Source organism: Pseudophryne corroboree, chromosome 3 (genome assembly GCF_028390025.1).
Source record: "Pseudophryne corroboree isolate aPseCor3 chromosome 3, aPseCor3.hap2, whole genome shotgun sequence".
NCBI classification, from domain to species: Eukaryota; Metazoa; Chordata; class Amphibia; order Anura; family Myobatrachidae; genus Pseudophryne; species Pseudophryne corroboree.
The window spans coordinates 21,721,817-21,739,083 of NC_086446.1; the positions used below are offsets into that span (position 1 = coordinate 21,721,817).

The 17,267-nt window shown below is 48.1% G+C and overlaps 1 protein-coding gene across 1 annotated transcript in view; it reads left to right on the forward strand.

The window, feature by feature from the left end:
* Positions 1 to 17,267, forward strand: part of LOC135057082 (uncharacterized) — a 149,849-nt gene that overhangs the window by 17,844 nt on the left and 114,738 nt on the right. The window contains 2 exon segments of the mRNA XM_063962980.1: positions 87 to 184; positions 7,962 to 8,742. Of these exon segments, the coding sequence (XP_063819050.1) occupies positions 87 to 184; positions 7,962 to 8,742 (879 nt within the window).

The following is a 17,267-nucleotide window of genomic DNA, read 5'->3' on the forward strand; positions in this document are numbered from 1 at the left end:
AGAGCAGGTATGGGGGCCCCTATATACACACATCACCTGATAATCACATATATACACTGTACTCAGTCACTGTGTGTCTCCTACAGATGGACCTAGTAACAGAGATACCCCAGAGAGATGTCCCCGTCCTCTGTATTCCCAGGACTGTACAGAGGAGAATCACAGGACCCCACAGGAGGATCAGGTTGGTGGGATTTAGGATCTCGCCAATATATCAAAGTGACGGTCACTGTATCAGTCATTCCAGGTGATAATGAGACACAGGGAAAGCAGTGTAATTGGGGGTCTCTAGCCCCATACACCACAGTAGGTCCCTGATAACAACATGAAAACATCTATCCCTGTATAAGAAAGCAGATGAGGATCACAGATTAATTGTACATGTGTCACAAAGTGTAATATGTGAGAAATCTGGGCAATTAGTTCTATTGTGTTATTTTTCTTAAATGTTTATTTCATTTCTATATAACGGCACCTAAACATTTTATCTGATAGCGATTATATTAATTACAAATGTATTGCTGTGCAAATGTCAGGGGTACAAATAAGGCAAATCGACTGGAAGGGGCAACCCAGCGGGATATGACCGAGAACCATTACACTGTATGGTCTGTACAGATCTGTGTGTCTAATACTCTGATAGTCTGTTTGGCAGTACGGATGGTGTAATGGATAGCATTACTGCCTCACAGCACTAAGGTCATGGCCCTAACTGTGTGGAGTTTGTATATTTTCCCCGTACTTGCGTGGGTTTCCTCCGGGCACTCCGGTTTCCTCCCACAATCCAAAAATATACTGGTAGGTTAATTGGCTCCCAAGAAAAATTAACCCTAGTGCATACTTGCCTACTTTTGAAAAAGCATTTCAGGGAGATGTGAAAGTAACACCTATCAGCGCGGGCGTGTACCGCTACATCTGAGAGGCGTGTCATAAACATGACTTACATCCAAATGTAAACGAGCCCCAAAGTTAGTAAGATCTATTTGTTGAAGAAAAGACTCTTATATTTTGCAGGATTTGTTTGTGTATTGTGTTTTACAAGAGGTTCCATATACTGTAAGTGGCCATAGGGATCAATGGGGCAGATGTATTAACCTGGAGAAGGCATATGGAAGTGATAAACCAGTGATATGTGCAAGGTGATAAATGCACAAGCCAATCAGCTCCCATATGTAAAATAACAGTTGGGATCTGATTGGCAGGTGCCTTTATCATCAAACACATATCACTGGTTTATCACTTCCTTATGCCTTTTCCAGGTTAATACATATGCCCCATAGGGGCAGATGTATTAACCTGGAGAAGGCATAAGGAACCAGTGATAAGTGCAAGGTGAAAGACACCAGCCAATCAGCTCCAATATGTTAATTAACAGTTAGGATCTAATTGGCTGGTTCCTTTATCACCTTACACTTATCACTGGTTTATCACTTCCTTATGCCTTCTCCAGGTTAATACATCTGCCCCATTGTGCCTTATAACCAATGCAGGGAAATGGCATTAAGGATCCCATTTGAATGTATGTATCGCTGATTTATTTTCCCCCCAAGAATGTAATAGCTGCATAATGGGGTCACGGTGCAATCAGAGAGATTGCTGGACTTTTCAGGGAGGGAGGGAGATTACTGCTATTTCAGGGAGTCTCCTGCAGAATGAGGGAGGGTAGGCAACTATGCCCTAGTGTGAATGTGTGTGCGTGTACATGTGATAGGGAATATAGATTATAAGCTCCACTGGAACAGGGACTGATGTGAATGGGCAAATATTCTCTGTAAAGCGCTGCGGAATATGTGTGCGCTAGATAAATAACTGGTAATAATAATAATAATAATAGTCTCCTGATTATTCTGAGTAATGATGTCCGGCATTAATAACGCATTAATTTCTGCAGCGGGGTACACTGTGTTCCACAGGGAATACATTGGGGTGTAGAGATGGATCTTGATCCAGAGGCACCAACAGGCTAAAGCTTTAGACTTTCCCAGAATGCATTGCAGGGGCCTCCTCTATAACCCCGCCTCCAGGCACTGAGAGCTCAGTTTTTGAGTTCGGGCCAAGTAGGTCACTTAACAGAGGGACTGCGCTGGGCAACACTGAAAAAAGCTTTAAGAAGACTTCAAGGGACACATTGCTTGCATGTCAGAGTAAGATTCTGTGCTGCGGCTACATCACCTCCACAGCGGCGTCGCATACTCCCGCTGGCTGTATTCCCGGGTACTTGCGGCGGAGGCGCTCCGGTTATAGGCACACCATCGAAGATGCTCTCCGGGTTCGCGTTGCTGCTACTGAAGGGCGGAGGTAAGAGGGTTCCCCAGGCGGGACCCGCCGTTACATTGCGTTGCGGTCTGAGGAGACTGACCGCAACGCTGGCATGGACACTGTAACAGAGCAGGGACCTCACTATATGCACCAGGGCATGGGAGCACAGGTCAGGTACTAAAATATCCTATTTAATAAGGCTCCATATTACCCGGTGGTGAGAATCAGCATAGGGGATAAGACCCTTGACCTGTAGCCCCTCCCCCGGCTCCGGGCGCTATTTACTGCTGTTGTTCCCGCCCTGGAGCTGCCTCACACTCTCCCTCACTCCCCTGACTGAGACGCTGGGCGCCATCTTCTCTGAGTAGCTGTGGCCGGTCTCCGGGACTGCAGGGCAAGTTCTCCTCTGTAAATCCGCCTGTACATCAGCGCTGTGATTTTACAGACACTTAAGTATTCTACATTTCATTTTAAGACAGTGTTAGTTAAGAACAATTGTACCTCTACCAGAATATATTGTATATCTACCTATTTTTCTAAGTATTGCAGTGTGTGTGTGACAGGCTAAAGACGCCTGCAACGTCCTTAATACGTTGAAAAGTCTTTGCTGGTGTACTAATCCTGTGCAGTTTTATTGTCTGACTAAAATAATTATCTTCATTGTTACTGTGACTTTCTGTGCCTGTATCTGCTGTGTGGATTTAACTTTCAGTGTATCCCAGCTATAGCTATCACTGTATTCTGTACCCTAAGGGACTAGGTGCGTCAGGGTCTCATACTGTATATAGTGCTGCGCAGTATTTACAGTGTATTCTACTGTGTACTCAGTCACCTAATACCGCATTTGTTCTCTGTTTTGTGTACTGTGTATACTATCACATAAATTTGGGGGCTTTATTTGCAGGTATTGTATTTTGTCTGGCTATATCGTACTCATGGTTACATTCACCATAATGTCTAACACAGGACGGGAATTCCACGGACCCTCCTGTATTATGCAAGGCATGCGCCAAGGATTTGCCGGAGGGGTAAGCTTTGAATGATAGTCTGTGAAATATGTGCCATATATCTCCCAGTCAGCCCGCAGCTCCTGCAGCCAATCAGGAGCCACCTTGGGCGGCGTTCTCAACTATGCTCAATATGCTTGTGACATGCCTTACGCCCCTTATGGGACCTCCTGTGCCATTACAGCCACATATTGTACCTGTGATGAATCCGCCTTGGGCGGATACTTTGTTTACTCAGTTGCAAAAACTGAATCAATCTGTGGTTAGACAAAAACCTACCCCATGTCCCTCTGGTGTCAAGGGGTCTTCTAAGTGGGCCGCTTCCTTGTCACAATCCACTAATCTCTCGGAAGACTCTTCTGATGAGGATGGGGAGTATACTGACCCGTCAGACACTGATACAACTGCTTCAGACGAGGACTCTACGACTCAGGTTGATGTCCCTGACCTAGTGGAGGCTATTAAGCAGATTCTACAAATCGATGATTATGTAGATCCCACTACTATGTCTAAGAAACCTGATAAGTTTAAACGTCAGAAGATAACTAAGGTATCATTACCGCATTCTGACCATTTAGTAGACATATGTCTAGAACCCTGGTCTTCTCCAGGAAAGAAATTCACCCTTTCTAAAACGATGCTAGCTCGTTATCCTCTCCCTGCTGAGTTGTGTAACAAGTGGGAAAATTCACCGCCTGTGGATTCCCATGTCACCCATCTTATGGTGTCGTCCACTCTGCCTGTCACCACTGTCACCTCACTGAAGGAACCGACAGATAAGTGTGTGGAGGGATGCCTGAAGTCTATTTACTCCCTTACAGGTGCTGTACATAGAACCACTATAGCAGCCTCCTGGGCTGCAAAAGGAATTGAAGCATGCGTTCAGGCAATAGAGGAAGAGTTGCCTCAGGATATATCTGGCACTGCCAGACAATACCTGTCTCATATTACCACCGCCTCCCATTATATTCAGGATGCGTCCTCAGAGGCATTGACTACGTCCATCCCGGCTCGCCGTATTCTGTGGTTGAGGTCATGGAAGGTGGACCTGAACTCCAAAAAAGACTTTGAAAGTACTCCCTTTTAAGAGAGACATCCTATTTGGGGAAGATCTCAATAAGATTGTGACTGACTTATCAGCATCAAAGACTGCATATCTCCTGAATACTAATCCTTTGCACAGAAGGCAAAAGGTACCAATTTTTCGCTCCTTTTGACTTCAAGGGAAAGCAAAAGGTCAGGCATACCCAAGACAATCTCGTGCTCTCAAAACCATTAAGCCCAAAGCAGAACAATCCTGAGCTGCCAGTCAGCCTGCTTCTAAACAAGACAAGCCTGGTGCATGACTGGGTTTTTCTCCCCCTGGGGGATCCCAGGTTGGGAGGCCAACTTCTGTGGTTCACCCAGGACTGGTTAGAGACCACTTCAGATGCATGGGTGCGAGAAGTTGTCTCTCACGGATACGCAGTGTCTTTCAAGAGCCGTCCCCCTCACCAGTTCTGCACAATGGTTTTTCCTTTGGATCTGTTGAAGGCGCAAACTCTACAGCTGGTTGTGCGTTCCCTCCTGGATACAGGAGTGGTAGTGTCGATACCTCTGTCCCAGAGAGGAGGAGGATACTACTCGACCCTGTTTCTAGTTCCGAAACCCAATTTGTCTTTCTGGCCTATACTCCAACTGAAATCACTGAACAAGTTTGTCCAAGTTCCGTTTGGAAATGCTGCACTCAATTGTACTGTCCATGGAACCCTGAGATTATATGGTATCCTTGGATATACAAGATGCTTATCTGCACATACCTATTACATACATATCGCATCGGCAATATCTGTGGTTTGCTATTAGCAACCCTCACTATCAACTCCAGGCTCTGCCATTTGGACTGGCCACAGCTCCTCGGAACTTTACCAAGGTTATGGCCGTGATGACAGCCTATCTCCATCTTCAGGGTGTCAGGATCCTGCCGTATCAGGACGATTTGCTGATTCTGGCGAACTCCCAAGATGTCCTCCTCAGTCATCTACAATTGACAGTAAACAAGCCTACAAGCCCACGGGTGGCTCGTCAACTGGAAGAAGTCCTCACAGAGCATGGTGCACTGGGGGCACTGCTGGACACACACAGTTAATGGCTGTTTCTGTCTCCAGGGAAGGTCCTGAAACTTCAGGACAGGATCAGATACTTCCTCTCTCGCCCAAGAGTGTCAAGTACACTCGGCGATGCAAGTACTAGGCCTCATGTGTGGGCTTTCGACATGGTAGAGTATGCTCCGTTTCACTCCCGCCCCCTACAGAGGTTGATTCTTTCCAAGAGGGATGGCCTACCTCATCGGATCAGGTCCCAAATGATCTCCTTGACTCTGAAGGTTCATCTGTCACTGACCTGGTCGCGACAAGACCAGCAGTTGAGCAAGGGCCGTCCCTTCTGGATCCCGAACTGGGTCCTACTGACTATGGACGCCAGTCTGAAGTGTTGGGGCACGGTGTTGGAGCAACACTCTTTCCAAGTTCGGTGGACCAAGGAGGAATCACTCCTCCCGATAAACATTCTGGAATTGGGGGCAGTGTTCATTGCTTTGTCTCTCGCCCTGCCTCTGATACAGAAAAGGCCTGTTTAAGTATGGTCAGACAATGCCACCATGGTGGCGTACATAAACCATCAAGGCGGCACTTGAAGTCGCATGGCAATGATGGAAGTGTAAAAAATCCTTAGTTAGGCGGAACACCATCTGCCAGTGATATATCGGCAGTGTTCATTCCGGGGTCCTCCACTGGGAAGCGTATTTCCCCAGTCGTCAAGACATACATGCCGGTGAGTGGAGTCTTCATCCAAAGTCTTTTAACTCCTAGTGGACAGGTGTAGACCTGATGGCGTCTCGACACAATCACAAAGTTCCGGTCTTTGAATCAAGAACCAGGGATCCTCAAGCACTGTTTGTGGATGCACAGGCAATTCCATGGAACTTTCGCTGCCCTACGTGTTCCCTCTAGTGTCATTCCTGCCCAGGGTAATACGAAAGTTCAAACAAGAAAAATTCTACTTCTAGTCGCTCCAGCGTGGCCCAGACAGCATTGGTTCTCAGACCTGCAGGGTCTATCGATAGAGCGTCCTCTTCTACTTCCTCAGCGACCAGACCTCCTCATTCAGGGCCCTTGTGTCTACCCCGGACCTGGCCAGACTGGCTTTGATGGCGTGGCTCTTGAAGCTTCATTCCTGAGGGCCAAAGGATTCTCCAAGGTGGTTATCCAAACTATGCTAAAGGCCTGCAAACCGGCCTCTGCACAGATTTATTATAGGGTCTGGAATTCTTACTTCACCTGGTGTGCTGCTAAGAATTACGATGCTTACAAATGTATTACTTCCAGACTTCTGTCTTTTTTTTGCAACAAGGTCTGGATTTCTGACTTTGTCTGGCCTCCCTCTAGGTTCACATAGCTGCCTTGTCGGTGTGGTTTCAGAAAGAAATTGCATCTCTACCTGACGTTCATACATTCACTAAGGGCATATTACGGATTCAGCCTCCCTATGTCCCTCCTGTGGCTCCATAGGATTTGTCTATTGTCTTGAATGCCCTACAAGAGTCTCCATTTGAACCTCTTGGTGGACCTTAAATGGCTTACAGCTAAGGTTCTTATTGGCTATTGCCTCTGCTAGAAGGGTATCAGACTTAGGCGCTTTGTCCTGTCGTCCACCCTTTTTGATATTTCATCGTGACCGAGCAGTTCTTCGAACTCGCCTCAGTTATTTGCCTAAGGTGGTGTCACCATTTCACCGTAACCAAGAGATTGTGTATCCGACCTTCATCTCTTCTGAATTGTCCTCCAAAGAGCGTTCTTAGGATGTGGTAAGGGCTCTCCATATATATGTGGAGAGGACTTCCTCTATTAGGAGGTCAGATGCCTTTTTTGTACTGTTTGGTTGTTTTGTTGGCCTTTCAATAAGCAAACCTTAGTCAGATGATTAGAATGGTGATTGCACAAGCCTATGCGCAGTCTGAACTCCCAGCTCCTGCTGCTATTAAAGCCCATGCTAGTCGGTCTGTTGGACCTTCATAGTCTGCCCACCGTGGCGCGTCCGCAGAACAATTTTGCAAGGCAGCTATGTGGTCCTCAGTGAACACATTTATTAGGTTATATGCCTTTGATACTTTCGCCTCCCAGGATGTTTCCTTTGGACGCCGGGTTCTCATATCCGCTAAGCCGCGTCCTCTACCTTGAGGAACTGCTTTAGTACATCCGCTATGTATTCCCTGTGGTACACACTGTACCCCGCTACAGAAAAGATTTATGGTAGACTTACCATAGTTAAATCTTTTTCTGAGAGAGTACACTGGGTTCCACAGGGCGCCCACCTTGACGTACTTAGCTTCTTTGGGATTGTATGGCATTAGCCGCTAGTCCCTTCTCCTGTCGTGAGAACGTGGTTCTGTGTGAATAACATCTACTTTCTCTTTTACCTGCTCCTGCATTGGACTGGTTAACAAAGCTGAGCACTCAGTGTCTGGAGGCGGGGTTATAGAGGAGGCCCCTGCAGTGCATTCTGGGACAGTCTAAAGCTTTAGCCTGTTGGTGCCTCTGGATCAAGATCCATCTCTACACCCCGATGTATTCCCTGTGGAACACAGTGTACCTTGCAGAAAGAGATTTAACATGGTAAGTCTTGTCATAAATCTCCTTTTATATATGTGTTATTTAGGGTGAATATCTTACATATATGAAGGCAGAAGATATAGAGGGAGAAGTAGAGACGTATGTGACTGCTATGAAGGCAGAAGAACCGGAAGGAGAAGAGACGTGTGTGACCGATATGAAGGCAAAAGGTATAGAGGGAGAAGAAGAGACGTATGTGACTGATATGAAGGCAGAAGATATAGAGGGAGAAGAAGAGACGTATGTGACTGATATGAAGGTAGAAGATATAGAGGAAGAAGAAGAGACGTATGTGACTGATATGAAGACAGAAGATATAGAGGGAGAAGAAGAGACGTATGTGACTGATTTGAAGGCAGAAGGTATAGAGGGAGAAGAAGAGACGTATGTGACTGATATGAAGGAAGAAGATATAGAGGGAGAAGAAGAGACGTATGTGACTGATTTGAAGGCAGAAGGTATAGAGGGAGAAGAAGAGACGTATGTGACTGATATGAAGGCAGAAGATATAGATGGAGAGGAAGAGACGTATGTGACTGATATGAAGGCAGAAGATAAAGAGGGAGAAGAAGAGATGTATGTGACTGCTATGAAGGCAGAAGATATAGAGGGAGAAGAAGAGACGTATGTGACTGATATGAAGGCAGAAGATATAGAGGGAGAAGAAGAGACGTATGTGACTGATATGAAGGCAGAAGATATAGAGGGAGAAGAAGAGACGTATGTGACTGATATGAAGGCAGAAGATATAGAGGGAGAAGAAGAGACGTATGTGAGGGATGATCAGCAGTGTAAGGAGGAGAAAATCCCTACAGATATCAGCACAGGTGAGTAATAAGCACTTATTACAGGAAATAGTCACATATTCTCCTTGCACAGTTATTACAAAAAATCTCTCATGCTTCACCCTCCTTTCAAACTAATGAGGGAAATGTATCTGCAAAATGGGGGAGTCAGGAGCCATCAGCCCCTATTATACTCCTGCTCTCCCGCTCACATCATGTCACTGTATGTTACCAGCCCAGCGATCTGACCAGTCTCCTCCCCACACTCTCTGATGTATCTCATATGTCAAGAGCCATCAGCCCCTATTATACTCGTGCTCTCCCCTCGTATCATGTCACTGTTTGTTACCAGCCCAGAGATCTGGCCAGTCTCCTTCCCACACTCTCTGGTGTGTCTCATACATCAGGAGCCATCAGCCCCTATTATACTCCTGCTCTCCCCCTCACATCATGTCACTGTGTGTTACCAGCCCAGAGATCTGAAAAGTCTCCTCCCCACACTCTCTGGTATATCTCATACATCAGGATCCATCAGCCCCTATTATACTCCTGCTCTCCCCCTCACATCATGTCACTGTATGTTACCAGCCCAGAGATCTGACCAGTCTCCTCCCCACACTCTCTGATGTATCTCATATATCAAGAGCCATCAGCCCTTCATACTCCTGTTCTCCCCCTCATATCATGTCACTGTCAATTACCAGCCCAGAGATCTTAACAGTCTCCTCTTCAAACTCTGGTGTATCTCATACATCAGGAGCCATCAAGCCCTATTATTCTACTGCTCTCTCCCTCACATCATGTCACTGTGTGTTTCCATCCCAGAGATCTGACCAGTCTCCTCCCCACTCTCTCTAGTGTATTTCATACATCAGGAGCTATCAGCCCCTATTATACTCCTGGTCTCCTCCTCACATCATGTCACTGTGTTACCAGCCCAGAGATCTGACCAGTCTCCTCTTCACACTCTCTGTTGTATCTCATAAATCAGGAGCCATCAGCCCCTATTATACTCCTGTTCCCTCTCACAACATGTCACTGTGTGTTACCAGCCCACAGATGGGACCAGTCTCCTTCCCACACTCTCTGGTATATCTCAAACATCAGGAGCTATCAGCCCCTATTATACTCCTTCTCTTTCCCTCACATCATGTCACTGTGTTTTAAGCAATGTTTTGAAATTCATGCTCTTTCTGTAAGACTCTTGAGTGTCTCTGCTTGCTATGTTGTGCCGTATCTATTTGTTCCAGAGGGCACCAGAGCAGGAATTACCAAGCGGCAGCACTAGAGGGTCTAACAGCACCAGGGGAGCCCAAGCTGAGATATATTTCCTTCCGTCACACAAATCACAGGGATTGCCAAGCAGAAGCAATAGAGTGCATAACAGCACCAGGGGAGCACAAGTTGAGATATGTTTACCTCCGTGACACTGATCACAGGGATTGCCAAGCGGCAGCAATAGAGGGTTTAATAGCACCAGAAAGCCCAAGCAGAGGTGATCAGGTGATCAAGCTCCCAGAGCGAAACGCGCGTCACTTCCGGTTCTGGTGTCCAAATTTCCGTTCGCACGGACCGCAGACATCGGCACCCAGCTCCTGGCTCAGCGTCCCCTTTCCTCGGAGGGAAGGCACCCATCCAGGCACACGGGACCCCCTCTAACCATCCACACTGCCCACCAATGATCGGAGGCACCAGATGGCGAACTACACATTTGGTGAGGTAAACACCGGCAACGGCCGGGGAAATTGATCAAAATCTTTATCTTCACATACCTCATATATTGTAAATGATCTTTTCTCTTGCGTCCTAGAGGATGCTGGGGACTCAAAAAGGACCATGGGGTATAGACTGGATCCGCAGGAGACATGGGCACACTATGAGACTTTAAATGGATGTGAACTGGATCCTCACTCTATGCCCCTCCTCCAGACCTCAGTTAGATTCTGTGCCCAGAGAGACTGGACACACACTAGAGGAGCTCTCCTGAGTTTCTCTGAAAATACTTTATTGTTAGGTTTTTTATTTTCAGGGAGACCTGCTGGCTACAGGCTCCCTGCAGCGTGGGAGTGAGAGGAGAGAAGTCAGACCTACTTCTTCTGAGTTAAAAGCTCTGCTTCTTAGGTTACTGGACACCATTAGCTCCAGAGGGATCGATCACTTGGTCCGCCTAGCTGCTTGTTCCCGGAGCCGCGCCGTCAACCCCCTCACAGCAGCCAGAAGAAAGAAGCCGGGTGAGTATATAGAAGAACAGAAGACTTCAGTGATGGCAGAAGACTTCAGTAACGAGGTACATCACGGTGGTCGCGCTGCGCGCCATGCTCCCACACATACTCCAGCGGCACTTACAGGGTGCAGGGCACAGGGTAGGGGGGGGGTGGGGGGGGGGTCGCGGCGCCCTGGGCAGCATGTTAGTGAAGGTTAGACTGGCTAAAAAAGTTTTATTATAAGTGCCTAGGCACTAAATATAAGCCCCCGCCAGTATAAATATTCAAAATTGAGCGGGACTACAGCGCGCCGGGAGTGGGCGTGGCTTAGCCCTCACAGCTTACAAGCGCCATTTTCTCTCTTCACAGACTTGCAGAGACGCTGGCCCGGACCTCCACTCTCCTGATCAAGTACAGGGACCAAAACGGGGAGGGGGGGACACACAGTTATTGGTGCTATTATAACAGCGCAGACATCATATATTCTTTCTCATTATTATATGGGTGCTGGGGTGTGAGCTGGTAAACTCCCTTTGTGTTTCTCTAACAGGCTTCCCTGTGGGTCTGTCCCCTATAGCCAGTGTGAGTGTGTGCGTGTCGGTATGGTGTGTCGACATGTCTGAGGCTGAGTGCTCCTCCACGGAATAAGTTACTGGGGGCGCAGAGAAGGATTTGGGAGCGATTCTGTCGGCACCGCCGACTGCTGATTGGGTGAATATGTTGAGTACATTGAATGCAAATGTGGCGTTGTTGTCTAAAAGGCTGGATAAATCTGATTCTCAGACACAAACGTGGAGAAAATCCATGGAGGGCGCCTTGTCTCAGGTACAGGTCCCCTCAGGGTCACAAAAGCGTTAATTTACCCAGATAGCTGATACGGATACCGACACGGACTCTGACTCCAGTGTCGACTATAGTGAGGCCAGTTTACATCCAAAGGTGGTTAAGAGTATTCAGTACATGATTGTGGCTATTAAAGATGTTTTACATATTTCTGAAGTATTTGCTGTTCCAGATACAAGGGTTTGTTTGTATAAGGGAAAGAAGCCTGAGGTGACGTTTCCCCCCTCTCATGAACTGAACGCTCTTTGTGAAAAGGCTTGGGAATCGCCTGATAAAAGGTGGCAGATTCCCAAGAGAATTTTTATGGCATATCCTTTCCCCTCTGACAACAGGGAAAAATGGGAGTCCTCTCCCAATGTGGACAAAGCTCTGTCAAGGCTGTCCAAGAAGGTGGCGCTTCCGTCTCCCGACACTGCTACCCTCAAGGACCCTGCGGATCGTAAGCAGGAAATGACATTAAAGGCCATTTATGTCACTACGGGTGCACTCCTAAGACCTGCCGTGGCGTTGGCATGGGTGAGTAGTGCTATTGGTAAATGGGCTGATAATTTGGCATCTGACATGGATACCCTGGATAGGGATAACATTCTTTTGACTCTTGGTGATATCAGGGACGCTTTCGGCCTAATAAATACAAAATAGGAAGAGGCTCGTCCTTCCTTGCTTCAAAACGTAGAGGAAGGGGAAAAAGGTCACCTGCTGTGTCAGGCTCCCAGGAGCAAAAGTCCTCCCCGGCCTCTGCCAAGTCCACCGCATGACGCTGGGGCTCCCCTACGGGATTCTGTGCCGGTGGGGGCGCGTCTTCAGTCAGGTCTGGTTTCACTCGGGCCTAGATCCCAAAGTCACAATTGATTCCGACAACTCAGCTGTCTTTCTTGGGCATGATCCTGGACACAGAACTGGAGAGAGTGTTTCTCCCAGCGGAAAAAGCTCTGGAAATCCAGACCATGGTCAAGGAGATTCTGAAACCGGCAAGAGTGTCGATCCGTCAATGCACTCGGGTGCTGGGGAAGATGGTTGCAGCTTACGAAGCCATTCTGTTTGGCAGGTTTCATGCCCGGGTGTTTCAGTGGGACCTGTTGGACCAGTGGTCCGGGTCTCACCTGCACATGCACTGGAAAATAAGTCTATCTTCCAGGACCAGAATATCTCTCCTGTGGTGGCTTCAAAGTTTTCACCTCCTAGAGGGACACAGGTTCGGGATTCAGGATTGGGTCCTGCTGACCACGGATGCAAGTCTCCGAGGCTGGGGAGCAGTCACACAAGGAAGAAGTTTCCATGGAAAATTGTCAAGCCAGGAAGCTTGTCTCCACATAAACGTTGTGGAACTAAGAGCCATTTACAACGGCCTTCTGCAAGCGGAACACTTTCTTCAAGGTCTCCCTGTCCTGATTCAGTCAGACAATGTAACAGCGGTGGCATACGTTAACCGCCAGGGCGGAACAAAGCGGCGATGGCGGAGGCCACGAAAGCTCTTCTCTGGGCGGAAAAGCACGTGAGTGCTCTGTCAGCGGTCTTCCTTCCGGGCGTAGACAACTGGGAAGCAGACTTCCTCAGCAGACACGATCTCCTTCCAGGAGAGTGGGGTCTTCATCAAGAAATCTTTGCAGAAGTGACAAGTCGTTGGGGAATTCCTCAAATAGACATGGAGATGGCGTGAAGCCAAGAAAGCTCCAACGGTGCTGGTGCTTTTCCTCCATTTTTTGCAGGCACACAAAGGGAGTGCTGCACATTTATTCTCCGTTTGTGCCACCCGTGGCACCGTGGGATCTTGACGGGATCCGGACTGAAAGTCGACAGTAACTAGGTCGACAATGTCTAGGTCGACCACTATTGGTCGACAGTAACTAGGTCTACAGGGTCTTTAGGTCGACATGTTCTAGGTCGACAAGACGGGTGTCAGAGTTGGCGGTTTTGTCTCACAAGAGCCCCTATTTGATTTTCCATGAGGATAGAGTGGAGTTGAGGACTCGTCAACAATTTCTGCTGAAGGTGGTTTCTTCGTTTCATATAAACCAACCCATTGTGGTGCCTGTGGCTACGGGTGCCTTGGGCTGTGTCGAAATCTCTCGATGTAGTTAGAACCTTGAAAATGTATTTCACCAGAACGGCTAAAATTAGGAAATCAAAGGCTCTGTTTGTCCTGTGGGCTCCCAACAAGATTGGGGCTCCTGCTTCCAAGCAGACTATTGCACGCTGGTCCTGTAATACGATTCGGCATGCTCATTCTACAGCTGGTTTGCCGTTGCCGAAGTCAGTGAAAGCCCATTCTACCAGGAAGGTGGGCTCGTCTTGGGCGGCTGCCCGAGGTGTCTCGGCGCGTTACCCGCTCAGCGAAGGGATGCAGTGCAGGGAGGCGCTGGGACGGATAGGCGCTTCCCCTGCTCTGCATTCCTTCCCTGCTGCGCCATCCTGTCCCCCCTGCTGCTGCTGCCACTGCTGTGTCTGTCACTGTATGACAGGCACTGGCAGCGGGCACCTGCAGCATGAAACGCCTCCTCCCTCCCCTCGCCTCATCTCATCTGTGTGAGAGCGCAGAGTACGGGACAGAAGGGGGCGGAGCTACACGGGACGGTAGGGGGCGTGGCTAGATGAGCCATAAGGGGCGGAGCTACACGGACCTGGCTGCTGTACAGAGAGACTGGATTAGGTAAGTGGAGGGTGAGAGAGAAGTGTGTGTGTAGGGTGGGTGTGTATATATGTGTGGATTGTGTGTGTGTGTGTGTGAGAGAGAGGTATGTCTGTGCGCGCGCTCTATGGACGCCACTACTGGGGGGCATTACGTATAAGGACGCTATTACTACAGGGGGGCATTACGTGTAACAACGCTACTACTGTGGGGGCCATTACGTCTAAGGACGCTACTACTACTGGGACTGGGGGCATTACGTATAAGGACGATACTACTACTGGGGTGCACTACGTATAAGAACGCTACTACTACTGGGGGGGCATTACGTATATGGACGCTACTACTACCTGGGGGCATTATGTATAAGAATGCTACTATTACCGGGAGGGCATTACGTATAAGGATGATACTACTACTGGGGGTGCACTACGTATAAGGACGATACTACTACTTGGGGGCATTATGTATAAGGACGCTACTATTACCGGGAGGGCATTACGTATAACAATGCTACTACTACTGGGGGGAGGGCATTACGTATAAGGATGCTACTACTGCGGGGGGCATTATGTATAAGGACGGTGCTTCTACTGGGGGCGCATTACGTATAAGGACACTACTACTACGGGGGTGCATTATGTATAAGGACACTACTACTACGGGGGTGCATTATGTATAAGGACACTACTACTACGGGGGTGCATTATGTATAAGGGTACTACTACAAGGGGCATTATGTATAAGGATGCTGCTACTACTACTGGAAGGGCATTATGTATAAGGATGCTACTACTACTGGGGTGCATTACATATAAGGATGCTACTACTACGGGTGGGGCATTACTTATAAGGACGTAACTACTACGAGTGGGGCATTACGTATAAGATTAATAAGATTGTGCTACATTGTGGCGTAATTTTAAATGGGGGTACTACTGTGTGGCCATGCCCCTTACTTGTGAGACCACACCCCTTTTCCCGGCGCGCGCCATAGGAATATGGTAGGGCACAAATTTATAGTTTGCAGGGGGGCGCCGAACACCCTAGCACCGGCCCTGGTGGTCGGGTTCAAACACTTTTGCTAAGTTCTACAAATTTGATACCCTGGCTGATGAGCACCTCATGTTTGATCAATCGGTGCTGCAGAGTCATCTGCACTCTTCCGCCCGGTCTGGTGCTTTGGTATAGACCCCATGGTCCTTTTGGAGTCCCCAGCATCCTCTAGGACGTAAGAGAAAATAAGATTTTACTTACCGGTAAATCTATTTCTCGTAGTCCGTAGAGGATGCTGGGCGCCCGTCCCAAGTGCGGACTTCTTCTGCAAGGCTTGTATATAGTTATTGCTTACATAAGGGTTATGTTATAGTTTATCGGTTGAACCGAGGCTATGTTGTTGTTCATACTGTTAACTGGGTAGTTTATCGCAAGTTATACGGTGTGATTGGTGTGGCTGGTATGGATCTCGCCCTTAGATTTACAAAAATCCTTCCTCATACTGTCCATCTTCTCTGGGCACAGTTTCCTTAACTGGGGTCTGGGGGAGGGGCATGGAGGGAGGGGCCAGTGCATGCCCGGAGTCCAGGGCTTTCTTGGAGTGCCCTATCTCCTGCGGAGCCCGTCTATCCCGTCGATACTCCGTCATTTCAGCCACATCTGGGTGTCGTCTGGACTGGACCCTTGGATACAGGATATAGGGGTATATTTACTAAGCTCCCGATATTGACCGAGTTGGTGTTTTTTCTTCAAAGTGACCCCACTTAACCTCGCAGTCTCCCGCAGCCCGCAAAGTTCCCCCACTGGATATAATGTAGCGGCGGTACGCTACATTGTATCCACTGTACTCCGCCTGACTGACAGTGCAGGCGCGCACAGCCAATCAGGAGAGTGCCATGACGTGGCACTCCCTGATTGGCTGAAGGGACCCTCTTTGACAGGAGTCACGGGGGGTCCCGCCAGATGGGGAAAGGGGTTCCATGTGTAAACATGGGGACCACTTTTAGTGCGTGGACCGGGTATTTCTTTTTTTTTTTTTTATCAAGTACGTCGATTATAACTTTCAAGAAGAGGACCGATCTACACAGGATTCTTTGTAAGTATAATTTTATTGACAGGTACTCGTGGATTCTACAGGAGAAGAGGACCGAGTGCTTCGTATCAACATAGGTAAGTATGTATGTAAGTGGGGATGTATGTTTAATGAAATTTGACTTTGTTTTTATTTGGGTATTTTTTTTGTAGTAGAACTACAGGTACCAGTGGGCCCCCCCCCCCCCCCCGCATGCTGGTACTTGTGGTACTCCAAGCACCAGCTTGCGGGGGAGGCTTGCTAGGACTTGTAGTTCTGCTACAAAAAACAATATTCTTTTTTGACACAAGGCTATCGTCCCCCCTATCCACCACCCAGGGATGGGGGGACAACCTCGGGCTTCATCCCTGGCCCCTAGGTGGCTTGTGGGGGAAACCCCTTGATTTAAGGAGTCCCCACTCCAGGGCACCCCGGCCAGGGGTGACTAGTTGGTGATTTCATGTCAGGGCCGCAGGGACCAATATAAGTGTCCCCCGGCTGTGGCATTATCTCTCTGACTAGTGAAGGCCGGTGCTGGTGTTAAAAATATGGGGGACCCCTACATTTTTTGTCCACCGTATTTTTTGCACCAGGACCAGGCGACAGAGCAATTCTTCTGGAAGCTATCTGAAAATTGGTAGTGTACGAGGTCATTGTTTCAGTTCCGCCTCATCAGTGGAACAAAGGTTACTATTCAAACCTTTTTTTGTGGTACCGAAGCCGAATGGCTCGTTACGGCCAATTCTGAAATTAAAATCTTTGAACCCTTATCTCAGGGAGTTCAAGTTCAAGATTGAGTCTCTGAGAGCTGTCATCTCAGGAC